Source organism: Alligator mississippiensis, chromosome 2, assembly GCF_030867095.1.
Source record: "Alligator mississippiensis isolate rAllMis1 chromosome 2, rAllMis1, whole genome shotgun sequence".
Classification (NCBI taxonomy): Eukaryota; Metazoa; Chordata; order Crocodylia; family Alligatoridae; genus Alligator; species Alligator mississippiensis.
The window spans coordinates 295,287,485-295,303,750 of record NC_081825.1 but is presented as its reverse complement, the minus strand read 5'-3'; the positions used below and the strand labels follow the sequence as shown (position 1 = coordinate 295,303,750).

General features: G+C 41.3%; 1 protein-coding gene across 5 annotated transcripts in view; it reads right to left on the bottom strand.

The window, feature by feature from the left end:
- The window catches only part of ARID4A (AT-rich interaction domain 4A), a 64,926-nt gene that overhangs the window by 40,404 nt on the left and 8,256 nt on the right, over window positions 1-16,266 (bottom strand). For all 5 annotated transcript variants that reach the window (XM_059723355.1, XM_059723356.1, XM_059723357.1 and 2 more), the window contains 3 exons: window positions 3,034-3,113; window positions 2,846-2,940; window positions 131-263 (listed from right to left, as the gene is read on the bottom strand). In XM_059723355.1, coding sequence (XP_059579338.1) covers window positions 131-263; window positions 2,846-2,940; window positions 3,034-3,113 — 308 coding nt within the window. The remainder of the gene's footprint in view (window positions 1-130; window positions 264-2,845; window positions 2,941-3,033; window positions 3,114-16,266) is intronic.

Sequence of the window (16,266 nt, the reverse complement as noted above, 5' to 3'; positions counted from 1 at the left end):
CTCATTTTTTTCTCCATGGTAAAACAAGAATAGGACTCTTGCAACAGACTAAAAAGAACCTTCTTGCCTAAAAAATATAGCATGTTTAAAGCATGCATTATGTAGTGAATATATTAAACATGTTACTTACCAAAGCTGGATACCAGTCTGTCTTCTCAGAGCTAGAAATTACACTCACAACTTTACCAAGCAATTCATCATTCAAACGTCTCTTATCTTCATCCTCTTCTTCGCTGCTTTCTTCCTCTTTTTCATCTTCAGTACTAGGGGATTAAAACAAAATATTTTAGACAGTCTTAATTTGAAAACAAGAATTAAGAAGAAATCTAACTCTTAACCAATCTTTTCCTGCTGTATGTTTCACCGAAAAAAAGAAAAAGAAAAGCATTGTATTTACTTTGGGAAAGAGATTTTCAATTAAATTTGTATTGCAGTCATATCAATGAGTCCTAGCACTACGGGTTCACCGATAAAGATTATCTGGCCCGATACCGATGGCCGATTATTATTGAGCCATATCGGCTGATACCAATCAGATCGTTGATATGCAGCCCAGCAGCTTGCAGAACAGTGTCTAGCCAGTAAGTCTGCTGGGGGGAAGGGGCGTGAGGGAGGGAACAGGCTTGGGGGCACAGATAAAGGGCCACAGAATGAGGGAGAAAGTGGGGCTGGGGCAGTTACTGCCCAGCCAAGGTGGGGTGCAGCACAGAGCCATGAGCAAGTGGCTCATCCAGAGGGTGTGGGAGGTGGCAGCTCCCACTGCTGAGTGTAACCTGGGAAGCAGGGGGGGGCCTGTGCCCCCCGGGTCTGTGTGCAGGGTGAGGGCAGGCTGCTGCTGCGTGCTCAGGGTCGGGGACAGTGCTGGGCTCTTCCTGGTGGGAGGGCTGGGCCAGGCCTGCGCTCTGGGTGAAGCTGCTGGGCTGCACTCCTGGTTGTGTGCATGCTGTAGCTATGCACATGGCATTTATCTGTGACACCAGAGAATTGCCTGTCAAGAATGACCGCCAGGATGGAGTGCTGCTATGCCAACAGAGATGAAGAGGGGAGAGGGTATGAGGCCACCACCCCGTGACACCACCAACTCCAAGGAGCAGGGCTGGGAGGGTGTGGGGCAAGGCCAGCGCTGCTGGTTTTACCCTACCGCTCTACCCCCTCTGTCATGTCAGCTCTCCATTCCCGCCGTCATTCTCATCCCCACCGCTGCTCCAGGTCCAGAACCACACCACCTCCTCCCCTCCACCTGCCCTCTCCGTCATGATGGCCCTCCACCTTTGTCATCATTTTTGATGGGCCGTTTGCCTAGCGCACAGCACTAGCTGGACCCATGTGCTGCCAGGAGCCACGCCCCCCAAGAGCATTACGGACAGACAGAGAAACACACAGACAGAAAGACTAAGCCCTTTATATACATAGAATTATCAGCCACATCAGCCAAAAAAAGCCGAATGCCGATAACGTCAATTTTCCTTTTTATCGGTGCTGATACGATATGAACCGATGTATCGGTGCAGCTTTACCTAGCACTAATCAGAACCTGATTATGCTAGATGTTGCACACATGCAGGAGAAAACAAAAGAAAGTTATGAGCCAAGGATCTTATACAGACAGCTTTCATAATATACAGTTTAAATATCTAAACAGGTTAAAAATCCTAGAAAGTGAACTCAAGCTTTATGAAAAGTTTAAACATCCTGGAGCCTGACACACATGACATTTTTTCAAATTTATGGTGATAACATACCTGCCAAATCTTGCACTGTTGTGTCACTCATACATTACTCTTCACTGCTTTACGAAATCATTTTAAGACCAAATCCTGCCTGCCTGCAAGGGGCTGCAGGAAGAGGAAGGAGGATGACTGGAGGCAGGGGGCCACATGCATGTGCCTGCGCACAGATGCACGCAGCACCCAGGAAACACAGACAGCAGCTCCTGCAGCTCCCTTCAGGGAAGTCAATGGGGGGTGGGGGGGAGGGGGGGTAGAAGAGGGAGGCAGATTGAGGCTTCCACAGTGAGGGAAGGAGGGAGGGAGTAGGGCAGGGTGAGTGAAGGACAGTATCAGGGCCAAGGGAGCGATGAGCTATGGGTTGGGAGTGAGGGGCACCTGGGGAGGTGTGGGGAGCTGCAGGTTGGAAGTGTGGGGCACTGGCAGGATCAGGGGGCTGCAGGCTGAGTGAGGGATATGGGCAGAGCCAGGGGGCTGTGGGTTGGAGTGAGGGGCACCAGCATGGCCTGGGGAAGATGGGGACTGCAGGCTGGGAGTGAAGGGTACTAGCAGGGCTGCGGGGGCTGTGGACCAGGAGTGAGGGGCAATGGCAGGGCACCGGCATATCAGGGCTGCTCAGAACCACAAAGCAGCAGGGGGAACAGCCACAGCTAGACCCATATCCTGGTGAGCAAAGACGGCAAGGGGAGCTCTGATTTTCTATGATAAAAAATTGCAATCAAATGCTAAAATATAAAGGTATTAAGAATTTATTTTATTATAATGTTGAGGTACTGGTAAGCTTCTAATTACTTTAAAATTGTAATTATATCAATAAAACATTGTGTTCAACTGATACCTATATCTATAGCTATCTCTCTCGCTCTCTATCTATCTCTATATGTATATAGATATGTATATAGATAGAGATAGATATAGATCCATATAGTGGCATTTCATTTTAATTGCAGAAAAACTTGGATCGGGGGGGTTAATCAGAGAAATTGTGATTTTTAAACTGAGAAAACCAGGATCCCTGCTCATGTGTAGTACCACTGAAGTACAAAGGCCATCATGCCCCCTGAAAACATTAGTAAAGTAATAAAAAAATAGCAACATATAGCATTATGAAAACTCACACAGGAAGAGAAGATCGCCTTCCCCTGTTGGATTTCTTCCCAATAACCGGGGTTCCAAAGTGCTCTGGATTTGTTAATGGTAGTTGGTCAAGTGTCTAGGAGAAAAGGTGAAAAACAAGTTGGTTAGTAATTTTTTCACAATGTAACTTCTTTACTTCCTAGCTTCAAGGAAACCAACTTCTCTTTACCTCACTTTCTGCAAAGTGTCTTTCTCCTTTCAAGCATAATGAAGTTCTCCTCAATGTCCTTTCATCACCGTCATCAAAAACTAGAACAAAACCAAAGGCAAAGGTATTGGTACATGATGAACAGTTGTATTTGGCATGTTTAACTGAATGGCTTATTTGCTATTCTAAACTGTAAGTGAAATAGCTCTCTTCAACATGGTTCTGTTTAAATTCTTCTTGGGCTCACAATCAGAAAGAAGTCCAGCAGTCAAGAGTTGAGAGTAGAAAAACATTTTGGCAAGTTTGCAATGACTTTGAATCAAACCAGGTTCTCAACTAGAACAATCTCAAGGTTTGTTGTGTCTTTTATCAATATATTGCACTACTTCAGGCCACAGATACTGGCTGCCTGCCAATTATTGTTCACATCTAACATTCCCAGTTGGGTTGAAACACCCAATTATTTCTGATTTATTCTGGAACAGTCTCCCAACCTGTTTCTGCTGCCATGGAATATGTCCACTCGTATACGCAGCATTGAAATGCTGCTAGTGGGAAGAAAAATACACACAGACTTTTCTGTTACAACATCAAGCAACATGCTACTGGACACAGTGAAGCACAGGAAATCCATGTCTAGCAGTATGTTCATATCTGATCTGGTCCATATTAGACATTTTGTTCACATATATCCAGAAGAAACTGCTCTCTATTTGTCACATACACCCAAAAAAGCTAAGAAAAGAATGAACCTGTTACAATCCTGGATTGAAGTATGCTGACACTTGCAGGCAATATTATTAATACTTTCCATTTGAAGTTAAATCACAGCTTCTTCCAAAAACTAGAATTTTACCTCTAAAAGTCTCTTACAAGTATAAATAAACTCAGTATCTGTGAGCGAGGGTAAGGGTGTACTTTAAATTTCATTAAAATGTGTATGTGATTAACTAAAGTGCCCTTGGGGTTGGTTCTGGGACTGGTTTTGTTCAATATCTTCATCAACAACTTGTAAGATGGGATGGAGTGCACCCTCCGCAAGTTTGCAGATGACACCAAGGTGAGGGGAGTAGTAGATACACTGGAGAGTAGGGCTAGGATTCAGAGATACCTAGACAAATTTGGAGGATCAGACCAAAATAAAATTCACGAGGTTCAATAAGGAGAGGTGGAAAGTCCTCAACATATGACAGAAGAATCCCATGCACCAGTACAGGCTAGGGCTGCCTGGCTAAACAGCAGCTCTGCAGAAAAGGACCTGGGGGTTACAGTGGATAATCAGCTGAATATGAGCCAACGTTTTGCCCTTGTTACGAAGAAGGTTAATGGTATAGTAATGCATCTCAATGGTATAGTAATGCATTTCAAGCCCATAACTGGACACGGCTTCCATGTATTGCTTTTTAAGAGGCCTCTGGTTATCACTCTCACGTATATACCTTGTGACTGCCTGGACACCAGGAGGTAATGCATTAGTAGGACCACTACCAGCAGATCAAGGGAAGTGATTATTCCTCGCTATTCAGCACTGGTGAGGCCACATCTGGAGTACTCCATCCAGTTTTGCGCCCCCCACTACAGAAAGGATGTAGACAAATTGGCAAGTTCAGTGGAGGGCAATGAAAATGGTTAGAGGGTTGGGGGACATGACTTATGAGGAAAGGCTTAAGAAACTGGGTTTATTTAGCCTGGAGAAAAGAAGACTGAGGGGGGCATTTAACAGTAGCCTTCAACCACCTGCAGGGCAGTACCAAAGAAGATGGAGCTGGACTGTTCTCAGTGGTGGCAGATGACAGAACAAGGAGCAATGGGCTCAAGTTGCAGCAAGGGAAGTTTAGGTTGGATATTAGAAAAAACTCTCTCATGAGGAAGGTAGTAACGCATTGGAACAGGTTACCCAGAGAGGTGGTGGAATCGTGACTATTTTCTTCTGCTTACAGTAGCCATTGGAATAGGCCCACTGAGAAGTACTCTAGAGAACTGAGCAGGTCCTTCTGGATCAATGGGACTTTATGGGTGGCAAAGTATAATATATGTAGGCTTGGCAGAATATGATTATTTTAATAATTTCCACAGATAATAACAATTTTTAAAATCTTTAAAAGATTTTAAAAATCTTGAAGATTTTTAAGACCCAGCTAGACAAAGCCTTGGCTGAAATGATCTAATTGGGGAAGGTCCTGACTTGAGCAGCGGGGTTGGACTAGGTGACTTCCTGAGGTATCTTCCAACCCTAATTTTAGAATCATAGAAAATTAGAAAACTCACCCTTCTATATGATTCTATGAAAGTGTGCAATTCTGTAGAATTTTGGTAGTTTTAATTTCACATTCCTAGGTCCTGATCATGAAGACAAGTAATTTGTATAAAGCCTGTCAATGTGCTTTCAACCTTTCACTTATTTTTCCCCCTCCAACAACCAATCCTTCTAATTTTTACTTTGCTAAAGGATGACTTGGTACCACCCACCACCTTTCCATTTCCCAATTTATTCTGCAAAAAACAGAAGTGCTGACTTTTTGTTTTTATTAGCTAAAAGTAACAACTCCTTCTGGTTCTCCATCCAACAATTCTCCGTCAACCAGTTACATTCCAAATCCAAGATAACCAACACCTCCAATACTGATCTTTAATATGCTGATTGTGTTGTATGTACCCACCCAACTGAAGAACTTCACGTCATTCTTGACTGATTCTGTGAAGTGTAGGAAATGCTTAGACTCACTGTCAACTTAACAAAAACCAAGAACTTTTACCAGCCCACCCCAAACAAAGCAGCAGCTCCTCCACACATTGCAATAAGATCGTAGTCCTTGGTGAATGTTTAGCACTTCCTCTACCTTGGCAGACACCTTTCCCCAAAAGTACACATAGACATCGATATTCAACACTGGATGAAAGCTGCCAGTGTTGCCTTTGGATAGCTCCAAAATTGTGTCTTCAACGGTCATGATATCAGGACCCAAACCCATCTCCTCTACCAGGCTGCTGACATCCCTACCCTGTTGCATAGGTATGAAATTTGGACAATATATGGGAAACACCTGAAAGCTATGATGTTATCATCTTCATAAAATCCTCCATATCAGGTGGAAGGACAGAAGGACAAATACCAGTGTCCGTTGCCCACAACTGCCCGGCACTATGTGGGGGGGTGGCCTCTGCCACGAGCTCCCAGAGGCCCCAACGGCTGCTGCAGCAGCCGGTGAGTGCGGGGTTTTTTTTGTTTTTGTTTTTTAAGTGCCAGGACACTGGGGCCAGACAGGGCAGCCATTGACAGGGCTGGGAGAGCGGGCAGGGGTTGGGGGTGCTCCGGGGGGCTGGGGGAGCCAGCAGGGGATGGGGCCTGGCGGAGGTCCCTCCATGGTGTTCCCCCCACACATTTACCAGCACGGAGCCCAGGTTCAGTTCCCTGTGGCAGCAAGCACAGACTGCCCAAATCTATCTCTGAATTTTTTCCATATTGATGCAGGGGCCTCGAATTAATTCAGATCTTTTAATTGGTCTCCCAATTCGATTCGGATTCAGCTGCTGAATTGGCCCAAATCTCCTCCGAATTCAATCAGCAACCAAAACTTCACACAGCCCGAATTTTTAGTATTACAAGACTGAGGCCAAATGACAGCAGCCTCCACACTAGACTGTGGCTCCTGAGCCACAAGTTTCTTCCACTTGGCACCTGAGGCTCTTGGCAGAAGTTTGTTTGATTTTTTTAACAGATGAATTGTATTATATTTTGAACTGCAGTGTGTATCACAGTTTACCTAGGAGCTGCTGCTGTTTGGTTAATGCTGACTACTCAGGTGGCTCATGAGATCGACAAGAATTGAGTGTCATTGTTTTAGAGCAGTGGTTCCCCACCTTTTTTTTACCGCAGCCTGGTGGGAGTGGGATGGAGTGTGCAGAGCCAGCTGCCTCCCTCCCAGGGCTCCCCTGCTGCGTTAACCCTGGAAGCTCAGCTGTGACCCCGGAAGCGGCTGAACCGGGCAGACAGGTAGAGGTCTGAGCAGGAGGCTGTGCCACAACCAAAAGGCCAACCCGCCACCACCTGGTGGTAGGGAACCTCTGTTTTAGAGGACGTAGACTGCTTAGTTTACAATTTTGTAAAGCACAGAAGAAATACCATTTCCTTCCCAAGCATGTCCTGCCAATCATCCAATTAAACCACTCAACTTCCACTTGTAGTGAAGACCAACAAGATCCTACCACCCGGCAAGAACATTGCATATACTGAGTCAATGGGCAAAACAGTAACCAAGCATGTAAATAAGAGGTAATGGATTTCATTAACAGTTAAATACATCTGAGGGAGCTTGTGACATAAATAGGAAATAATGTGCTAGCAAGATCTCTTTTCCTGGCTAGAATAAAACCTGTGGGTTAGAAAGTTATAAATAGCCAATTCCATGTTCCCTTTGCTAAAGTATCTGAGTGAATGTTTGGAAATTTCAGAGTTTAAATTTTATTTTCACAAGCAGTGTGTCAAAATTGCCTCTCTCACTCTTACAGCGGAGGAAGTTAGGATAATTAACACTTAAGGAGCTTAAACATTACAACTCCCCCACCCACCACCACCCCTATTGCCTAATATCCTTTGGCACTAGAATCCTTTGGCATTTGACCCCTTTTTCCCCCACATTATCAAAGCCTCAAAACTTGAATAAAGGCAAGACATCCCTTCTTTCTCACAGGTAGATCTCATTCTGCAAGGTCTGGTGTTCCTGGGCCAGCTACACAAGCATCTCAGACCAGCATAACTGCTTGTCTTTTACAATAGAGGGAGTAAACACTAAGCTGTTCTACAACCTGCAATGCCGAAATGGGGAGGGGCTGGAAGAGCCCAGGGCCCTACAAAGTGAAGTGCTGGAAGCAGAACCATTATTTCTGAAGGACTAATACTTTGACCCACCCTCCTTTTCCTGTGTCCTCTCCATAGGTGACCTCCATATGTGGTCTCAACTATCTCCGCTCCATTCGTGAAGCCTCAAGGGTACTTCAGGGAAGGAAGGTGAAGGAATAAGAGTTCTCAGATCTCCAGCAGAACAAGCAATTTGGTTAAGAGCTAAACAAGGGAAAAGGGGGAGGGGGAGACTCTATTCAGCAACCATGTGGGATTCTCCAGCCTGGAGGCAAAGGAAATTCACGGCAGGGCTTAAGAGTGCATGATCCCTTCAATTTAATCCCCAAGTTACAAGATCTATCTTCGCTCTGTTCAGGCATATCTAGAACTGAAAGTTTTTCAAACTAAAAGAATGGTTTACAGAAAGGACTTGAGATATATAAACAAGATGAGCAAAAATTTATCAAGTCTGTCTTTACTCCAACCTGTAGCTTCCATAAATACTTCAACTAAACAGTAAGAGAGACTGCTTTTCAATAATTACTATAAAACAAAGCTTTAAAACACTGTCTAATCTAGCAGGTATAGACTGAGAGACATAGAAGAATCTCATAAAATTATTAATACAAAAAACTGAAATCCTTTCTGAGAATACAGGGCAGTAGGCAAATATTTTAGTTCTTTGGGAACAAGGAAAAGGGGGTTGGGAGTTGCGTGAGGAGGAAAAAAGGGTGTCAAAGTTGTTAAAAATAAAGTGGTTCTTGTTAAATAACTTCTAACGGCAAAATTAAACCTTTTTGTTCATAGAAAGCATTTTTAAGTCTACGAATAAACAAGAAGAACGTTAACTCAAAGATGGCTGGATAGATTTGCGTCTTATAGACAGCCACTCCATAGAAGCATTTTATGTGTATCAGAACAATAGTCTATATAATTGGATGATTCGGAGGGTATGAGTCTCAAATCCTGAAATGTACAATCTTATACAATGAAAAGTTTTCCTTAATTCAGTTGGTGATCAGTTTACATAGTGAGATAGGACAAAGAATAGTCCTTGTACTGCAAAAGTTATTCACACACAATATCCAATTGTTTTTGGATTACTAAACTATGGGCAGTATAAGAACATGCAGTAATGAATTCCACAGATTAGTTAAATTGCATAAAATGTTAGTTAATTTTATTCATTCTAAATTTGCTGTTTTATTTTAACTACCCTCTCATTGCGGTCGGAAAGGTTACATAGAAGCACTGATATGGCCTTCTAAATACCTTTAAGATACTTTTATCATATCCTCCTCTTACTGCTCTTCATATTCTAAGATGTCCTTCTGGTTTCAATTGATCTTTTTCATCTACTTCATGCAATATTCTTCAAAGCAGCCCCTCCCTAAGCGTGTCCTTTCAGTACAGGTCTTGTTTTAAAACAGAGCCATTACAAAGTACAGTCTCCTGGATTCACAATTTGAGGGCTCTGTGAACACGGAGCTAGTGGACAAACCACAACAGTTCTCCTGGCTCAGTGACAGTTTGATACCACATTAAGAAGCATGGCAAAGGAATATAAAAAGACGTATACCAACAGCATTCCCTGGATTTGGACCCTGGCTGCAAATTCACTCCTAGTTGGGTCCAAACCTGAAGCAAAGTCTGAAACCAAACTTCAACTTATACTGTTATTACCACAAAGAAAAAGAGAAATCAAAACTGTTAAAATAACACTGAATGAAGCACACTAGGCCCTTTATGATTTTTGTAAACAGTATACTATATTTGAGGAGTGAAGAATATGAATCTAAGTTCTCTGTTGGTGTAATTTCATTAACTTCCACTCAAGTTACACTCCGAGAAAGAATTTGCTTAGTTATATCAGCACTATAAAGAGGTGAAAAACAATCTTTGCAGAGACATATAACGGATTTCAGAAGAAACAGAGAAATAACACACCACTAATGCTTGGAACAGAATCATGTTCTTTTGCCCCTCCGAGGAAACAACTATGGAAAAGCAAAAACCCCATAAAAGGCATCATTGCTTAACATCAGAAGAGGCTATCCAGGTTCTTACTGGAGAGGAACAGTGTGCCAGCTGACCTCAGTAAATATTTCTGGGGAAAAAATGCCACAGCTACTAGCTAAAGAATTAAGCCTGCTACTCAGAAGCCACGGCAAGAAATGTTGGGTACAGGAAAGGAATGGAGGACAATATTCAGCACAAAGCTCTGGCAAGAATCCTTCCCCCTCCAACACTGCTGGAAAAGGTTGGGGGGAGGGGAATAATGGGATTTTTTTTCAGTATTGCACCCCCTGTTTATGAGTTTCCTTCTTCTGATGAGCTCCTGAGAAAAAACTTGTAATACACAACCCCTTTCCCCCAGTCCCTAAAAGCACCCAAGCTACTTTGGGAGGTAATCGTTTCTGGTATACTGATACAGTCTATATTAGTTCTTCCTTTTTGGGAGCAGTGCTAGAGCAAAAAGCAGAGGAAGTAAACTGACACGATTCTTGCTGGTATCATTGCTTCCAAAAACGATTTGAAAAAATAGCAAAAGGAAGACATTTTTCAGTTTTCAGCCTGGGAAAGTATAAGGAGCAACAAAACACTGTGCCTATAGGAAAACAATCTGTGTTAGTTTCCAAGAAAAAGGTTCCCTTTGTAACCATAAGGGTTGAGAGGGAGGAACCCTCTTTATTGGCAGATTCATTATTATAAAATTGGATTAAATGGATCCCACGAGCAAACAGGGAGATTTTTTATTTGGCATAATAGAAAAGATATTCAAACCTTGACAATAGCAGCACTGATGTTAGTTATCATGACAGACTTTTCTGCACGTTTGGGGGTCCTACAAACCAATGTCGCAGGAATATCTTAAGGGAATAGCTATGATCATAATTTAAAATTGAAAACCGTAACTAGAAATTAAGAAAGATTTTAAAATAAATTATATCTCTCACCAGCAATTGTGCAGAAACCAGTAGGCAAAAAAAAAAATGTATTCAACTAACTACAAGTTTGGTTTACAGGTAGCTCTAAGAGACAAAAAAAGCACCAGGAGAGCCTTATAGCCATAATGACCTTGTAATAGTTACAATATTATCTATTTGTTCAGTACCCACAGTATGCTCAGCATTAACAAGACAAAGCAACCCTGTAAAAGATACTTGGGCAGGAAAGAATGACCCTGGATACTGTACCTGCTCACTGATTTCAAACCCAGAAAACTATGTTACTTTTACCAAGCAAGGAAGAGGAGATACCATGCTCTACAGTAAGGGAACACTTCTCTCCTCTCTCATTTAAAGAGGAGGAAGGGTATGGGAAAGAGGGAAAGACACATTTGCCCACCTATCCAACTCCAGTTAAGAGGTACCAGCTTTAAAAATAATGAAACAATGCCACAAAATAACATTCATTTATTTCCAACAACTGATTAATAAAGTCTTCATATGTGACATTACTAAATGCTTTCGTGTCTGTGAATGATGCTTCAAGATTCTTTTCTTCACCAAGGCAATACTGAAAGCACAAGGGCGATGCAATCCAAAATACACCTGCTGAATGACTTTGTAAAAAGGCTCCAGCCAATGTTAAATCACCTTTACAAGGGAAATCTTATCAATAGCAAGATGCAGTAGGGCAACCACTGGTTTACAGAACCAAGAAAAGAACCTCTAGAAAAATGTACATGGAATTTCAGTGTAAAAAGATACTGTAAAAGCACAAAGCTCTTAAAGGATGCTTATAAAACATTATCCACTAAAAAACAACTTATTTCAAACTGGTTCCCCCCCAACAGATGTTACTTATAATAATTATAACTTGAACAATAAGATTAGAGAAACTGTCTCACTTTTTCTTGTACCTTCTAAAACTGCATATAACATGATTTACCATTACATTACAGCTATATACTCAGGCTCAATCCACATTGCAAACATGATTTTGTGTGACTTTCTAATTAACTGATTGTAAGCAAGAGGACCATGTTTGTGTTCACACAGAAACTTTTTAGCCATTGCATCTCTGCTTGTCCATCGGTGTGCTGTCAAACCGTTTGTTTCTGTGCCAACTGGGCAGTCTGAGCAACTCTCCTACAGCACCTATTGTTTAGGATTCCTGGATGACACGCTTACCAAGCAACCCATGAAGTCATTTTTCTGGGATGCCACACTAAGCAGAATGCTAGAAGGAAGGAGGACTGGTCAAACTAGTTATATTAGCATGATTAGCGTCCTGTACATCCTGCAAGAAGTGTGCTGTACAGGTTGTTATAAGATGACAAACAGCCAAAACTTCTGGCATGGATGGCAATTTGGCTGACTATGGCTATATTCATAGCTTTTATCATGTTGAATCTGGGCACAGACCATGGTTAGAGCCAACAGTGCTTCTAACTGCTTGTAAACTTAATTGAAAGTCTTGCCCTCAACTACAGCCTAAGCTGGCTTTCCCTATTTACCTGGATCCTTTCTTTATGTTCCTTAATATTTTAAATCCATGAAAATCCAAGGGCAAGGCTCAGTATCTGAAATTATTCTGAACTTGAGGGGGTTTTTTGATAATTGTTAGATTTCAGATTGACTGGTCCTTGCAATAGGGAAGTGATGGGATCTAGACAGTAGTTTTCAAGAGAAGTCTATATGGATCTGATGCATTACATATGGGCAGAAAGAAATTTCTATTTATAAAAAAAGTATTTTCAAACAAATTAAGAGAAATAAAAGGAAGAAGGCATAACTGCCTGACTTTCCTATGAAGCCTGAAACCTGCAGATGCCAATATAAAAGAGTTATATCAATCCCCATTCTGGATGGCATGGAAAGGTCTCTGTGAAAAGCAGTGCTAAAAATTGCTATAAATGTACATCCTTTTCATTCTCCATTCTCTCGCTGAAGACAATGAAAGGCAAGAAAAGGGTAAGATTATTGAAGAAATAATGAAACCAACATTTTCACTGTGCAAAGAAAATCCTCCTGTATTAAGATAGCTAGAAAAAGAATAAGGAGAAACAACACCGGGTTTTTTTCCTTTTATAGATTGCAGGACAAACCTATACTTTGAGAGAGAGACAGAAAGATCTAAACATATAGATTTTGTTGACTGTTTTTGAAGTTTCTGTCATCAGAAAGGTATGTGCACCGGCAGAAGAACTGTTTTCTTTTGCTGGGTTCCAGACAGGCCTACTACAAAAAGACTGCTCTAACAACAACATTGAGTAGTTTTAATAACTGCAATTACTGCTGCCCACCACAAGGACCTGACTGACACTAAAACCAATACTGTACTTGACAGAAACAGTCTACAAAAGTGACACAACAGATCTGGGACCAAGAACATAGAGGTTTTCATTTCATGATCTTCTGGAACTCAGGAAATGCCCCTCAGATCTGGGAAAGGGAAAGGAAGGAGAAGGAATTCTTGTTAAGAGCTTCTTGAACACCCTGCTCTGATTTTTAATGAAATAGCACTGATTTCTGAAAACTAACCCAATGAGTAATTTTTTAATAGAACATTTAAGGGACACTTAATAGGAGCAAACTTAAAAGCACACCCTGCAGGTAAACAACACTACAGTGGGAAAGTACAAAAGCACTTTACTGAAGTCTATAGGCGAGAAACAGTTTTACACACTAAGACCCTACTTTCAATTTTAGTTAACAGTGTAAACATTTAGAGAAAGAAACTTCCTGCTATAAACAGTGCTTTTAAAATATATATATTTTTAATGTTCAAGGACAGGTTCACAGCTTATCACAGTTATCTCTGTTTTACCACTGGTATCTGTAGCAACACCGTTACAGAACCATGCAGCTTATTTTTCTTCACTTGTTTCAGAGGTTACTTCAATATTTACCCAAGGTACTTTACGAATTAATACTTGAGAAACTTGTAGATGAAAGACTAATAAATAAGCAGTATTTCAAAAATGGCTTGGTTAAAACAGACGTAGTAAGACTGTTCTGAAGTTATGCAATTGTCGCCTAACTATAACATCCAACATGCAACAAGCATAAAACTCCTCTTCAACAACGTTACTGCAACACTCCCTATTTTGTAATTATTTTCAAAACTTAATTAAAATGTTCCTTTTAAAAAGACTTAAATGTCTACTTTAGCTATTCTTTATTCATGATAACTAAACCTCTGCCACTACCACTCATCTCTTTTCTCAACTAGGTTTAAATGTACAGAGGCATTTCCCAGAACCTGTTAAACTTTTATCCCCAGCTTTTTCTATTCCTTGTCCTATTCGTACTTTTGAAAAAGTAGCTCAATTCCAAAAGTATTTCCTCGCCCCAGTTAAAGTCCAACATCACTTCATTTTTGCAGTGTTAACATTACTAGTCCATGCTCTGTGGTACAAAGGCAATTCAGATGCAGCAGCAATGAAAAGCCTGTATGTGATTATTTTTAAACAGCCCTTAATCCATTTTGAGCAGAGCATTACCACGCTAATAACCAAAATAACTGTTATTAAAACAAAGCATTTCATTTTTATTACTGCAATATCAATATGAAATGGCCCTTATCAGTGGTAAAGTACAAGCCAAAAGTAATGAACTGAATACACATTGTCAAATATTGAGTTGTAAATGTAGTGGCCTACTCTACAGCAGAAGACTAGAACATGCTAAGCACTTTCAGAATTGACTTAGCTCATCTTATAACACTGAGAAAGTAATTTTAGGCTAAAAGTATTTAAAGCATCCACTTTTTTCTTCTTCTTTTAAATTTATCCATTTGAAGTTAGAGCCCAATGTTCAAAGGTATTAAGCAACACTAGTCCTCCTAAAATTCTAGACCCATGCCTCAAAAACAGACACCCAAAAACTGAAACACCAAGGTAGGATTAAGGCACCGTTGCAGAACTTTGTTTTAATTTGTATACCATTAGTTTCCTTGTTCTTTAAACAGTGATTACTACCCATCTATTTTCGTAAGTGTTTTCAGATCATTAGACAAGTTGTGCTAAGTAAATTGAAAATAATTCAGAACGGGAATAGCACAGACAATTGCAATACAAGTATTCCACAATGCCCTTCCACTGAAACTTGGCCATGTTCTGGAAAGGCTGTTTAGTCCCCATATCCATTAATTGCTTGGCTGCACTTCTGAAACAGCCAAAGAAACTAAGTAGTATAGCATATAACAAACCACTAGGAAAATAAGCACAACTTAGTTCATAGAATTTACTGCAGTTGTTAGACAGTATCTTTTGGTCATAATCAACTGGAGTTATATTAGAAATAATGAACTAAGACCAAAAGGTTCCATTTCAGATCTCCTTGGGTCACAACAATTTCCCTAACTTTAAAAGTTACTCTAATGTATTAACAATTCAACATTTGACAAGGTATACTCAGATCATTACTTTTGGCTTGTATGCTGAAAAAGACTGTCATATATTGCTTACTCACAAATGTGCATTAAGGGCCTACTTGCTATTTATCTAACTGAACCTAGACAGGGCTTAACATATTTCCTGTAGGGTTTATATTACTGTATTCTGATATACTGTTACCAAAGACTAAAAAGAGCAGAGTTCCAATTTATGCCAAAACACTAACAACTTTACAGACCTATTATGAAGTAACAAAGTAAAAGTTTAAAGAGGAGCTAAAATTTCATTGCAGGAGAATCTAAGTAAGAGTTCATGCTGTAGCCTATTTCCTGTATTCTATTGCTAGGATCTCTCCTTCTAGTTATTTTTTTAAAGTAGCGGAAAGCCATACATAAACCCACTTGCGTACATTAAAACAAATCCATTTGAAGCACAGCATTTTCCCACCTGCATAAAAGAAATAGAATCATATTATGCATGCTCAGTACATGATTCGTGAATGTTCCCTCTTACAAACCATCTGTAGATCAAGTGTAGATTTTTCACCTCCATGTTCAGCCAAAAATTGAAGCTCATCTACAAAATTTCAGTTTCATAGCTGGCAGGGTCAGAAGGGACCTGAGCAGATCATCAAGTCCGACCCCCTGCCATAGCAGGAAAGAGTAATGGGGTCAAATGACCCCGGCAAGGTGTTCATCCAGCCTCCTCTTAAAGACCTCCAGGGTAGGAGCCAGCACCACTTCTCTTGGAAGCTGGTTCCAGATCCTAGCCGCCCTGACTCTGAAGTAGTGCCTCCTGATATCTAGCCTGAATCTACCCTCTGCCAGCTTGTGACCATTATTTCTCGTCACTCTTGGGAGTGCTTGGGGGAACAGGGACTCCCCCAATGCCTGATGGCCCCCCCGACTACTTTGTAAATGGCCACTAGATCCCCCCTCAGCCTTCTCTTGTGGAGGCTGAACAGGTTCAGGTCCCTTAGCCTCTCCTCGTAGGGCCTGCCCTGCTGACCCCTGATCATGTGGGTGGCACTCCTCTGGACCCTCTCCATGTTGTCCACATCCCGCCTGAA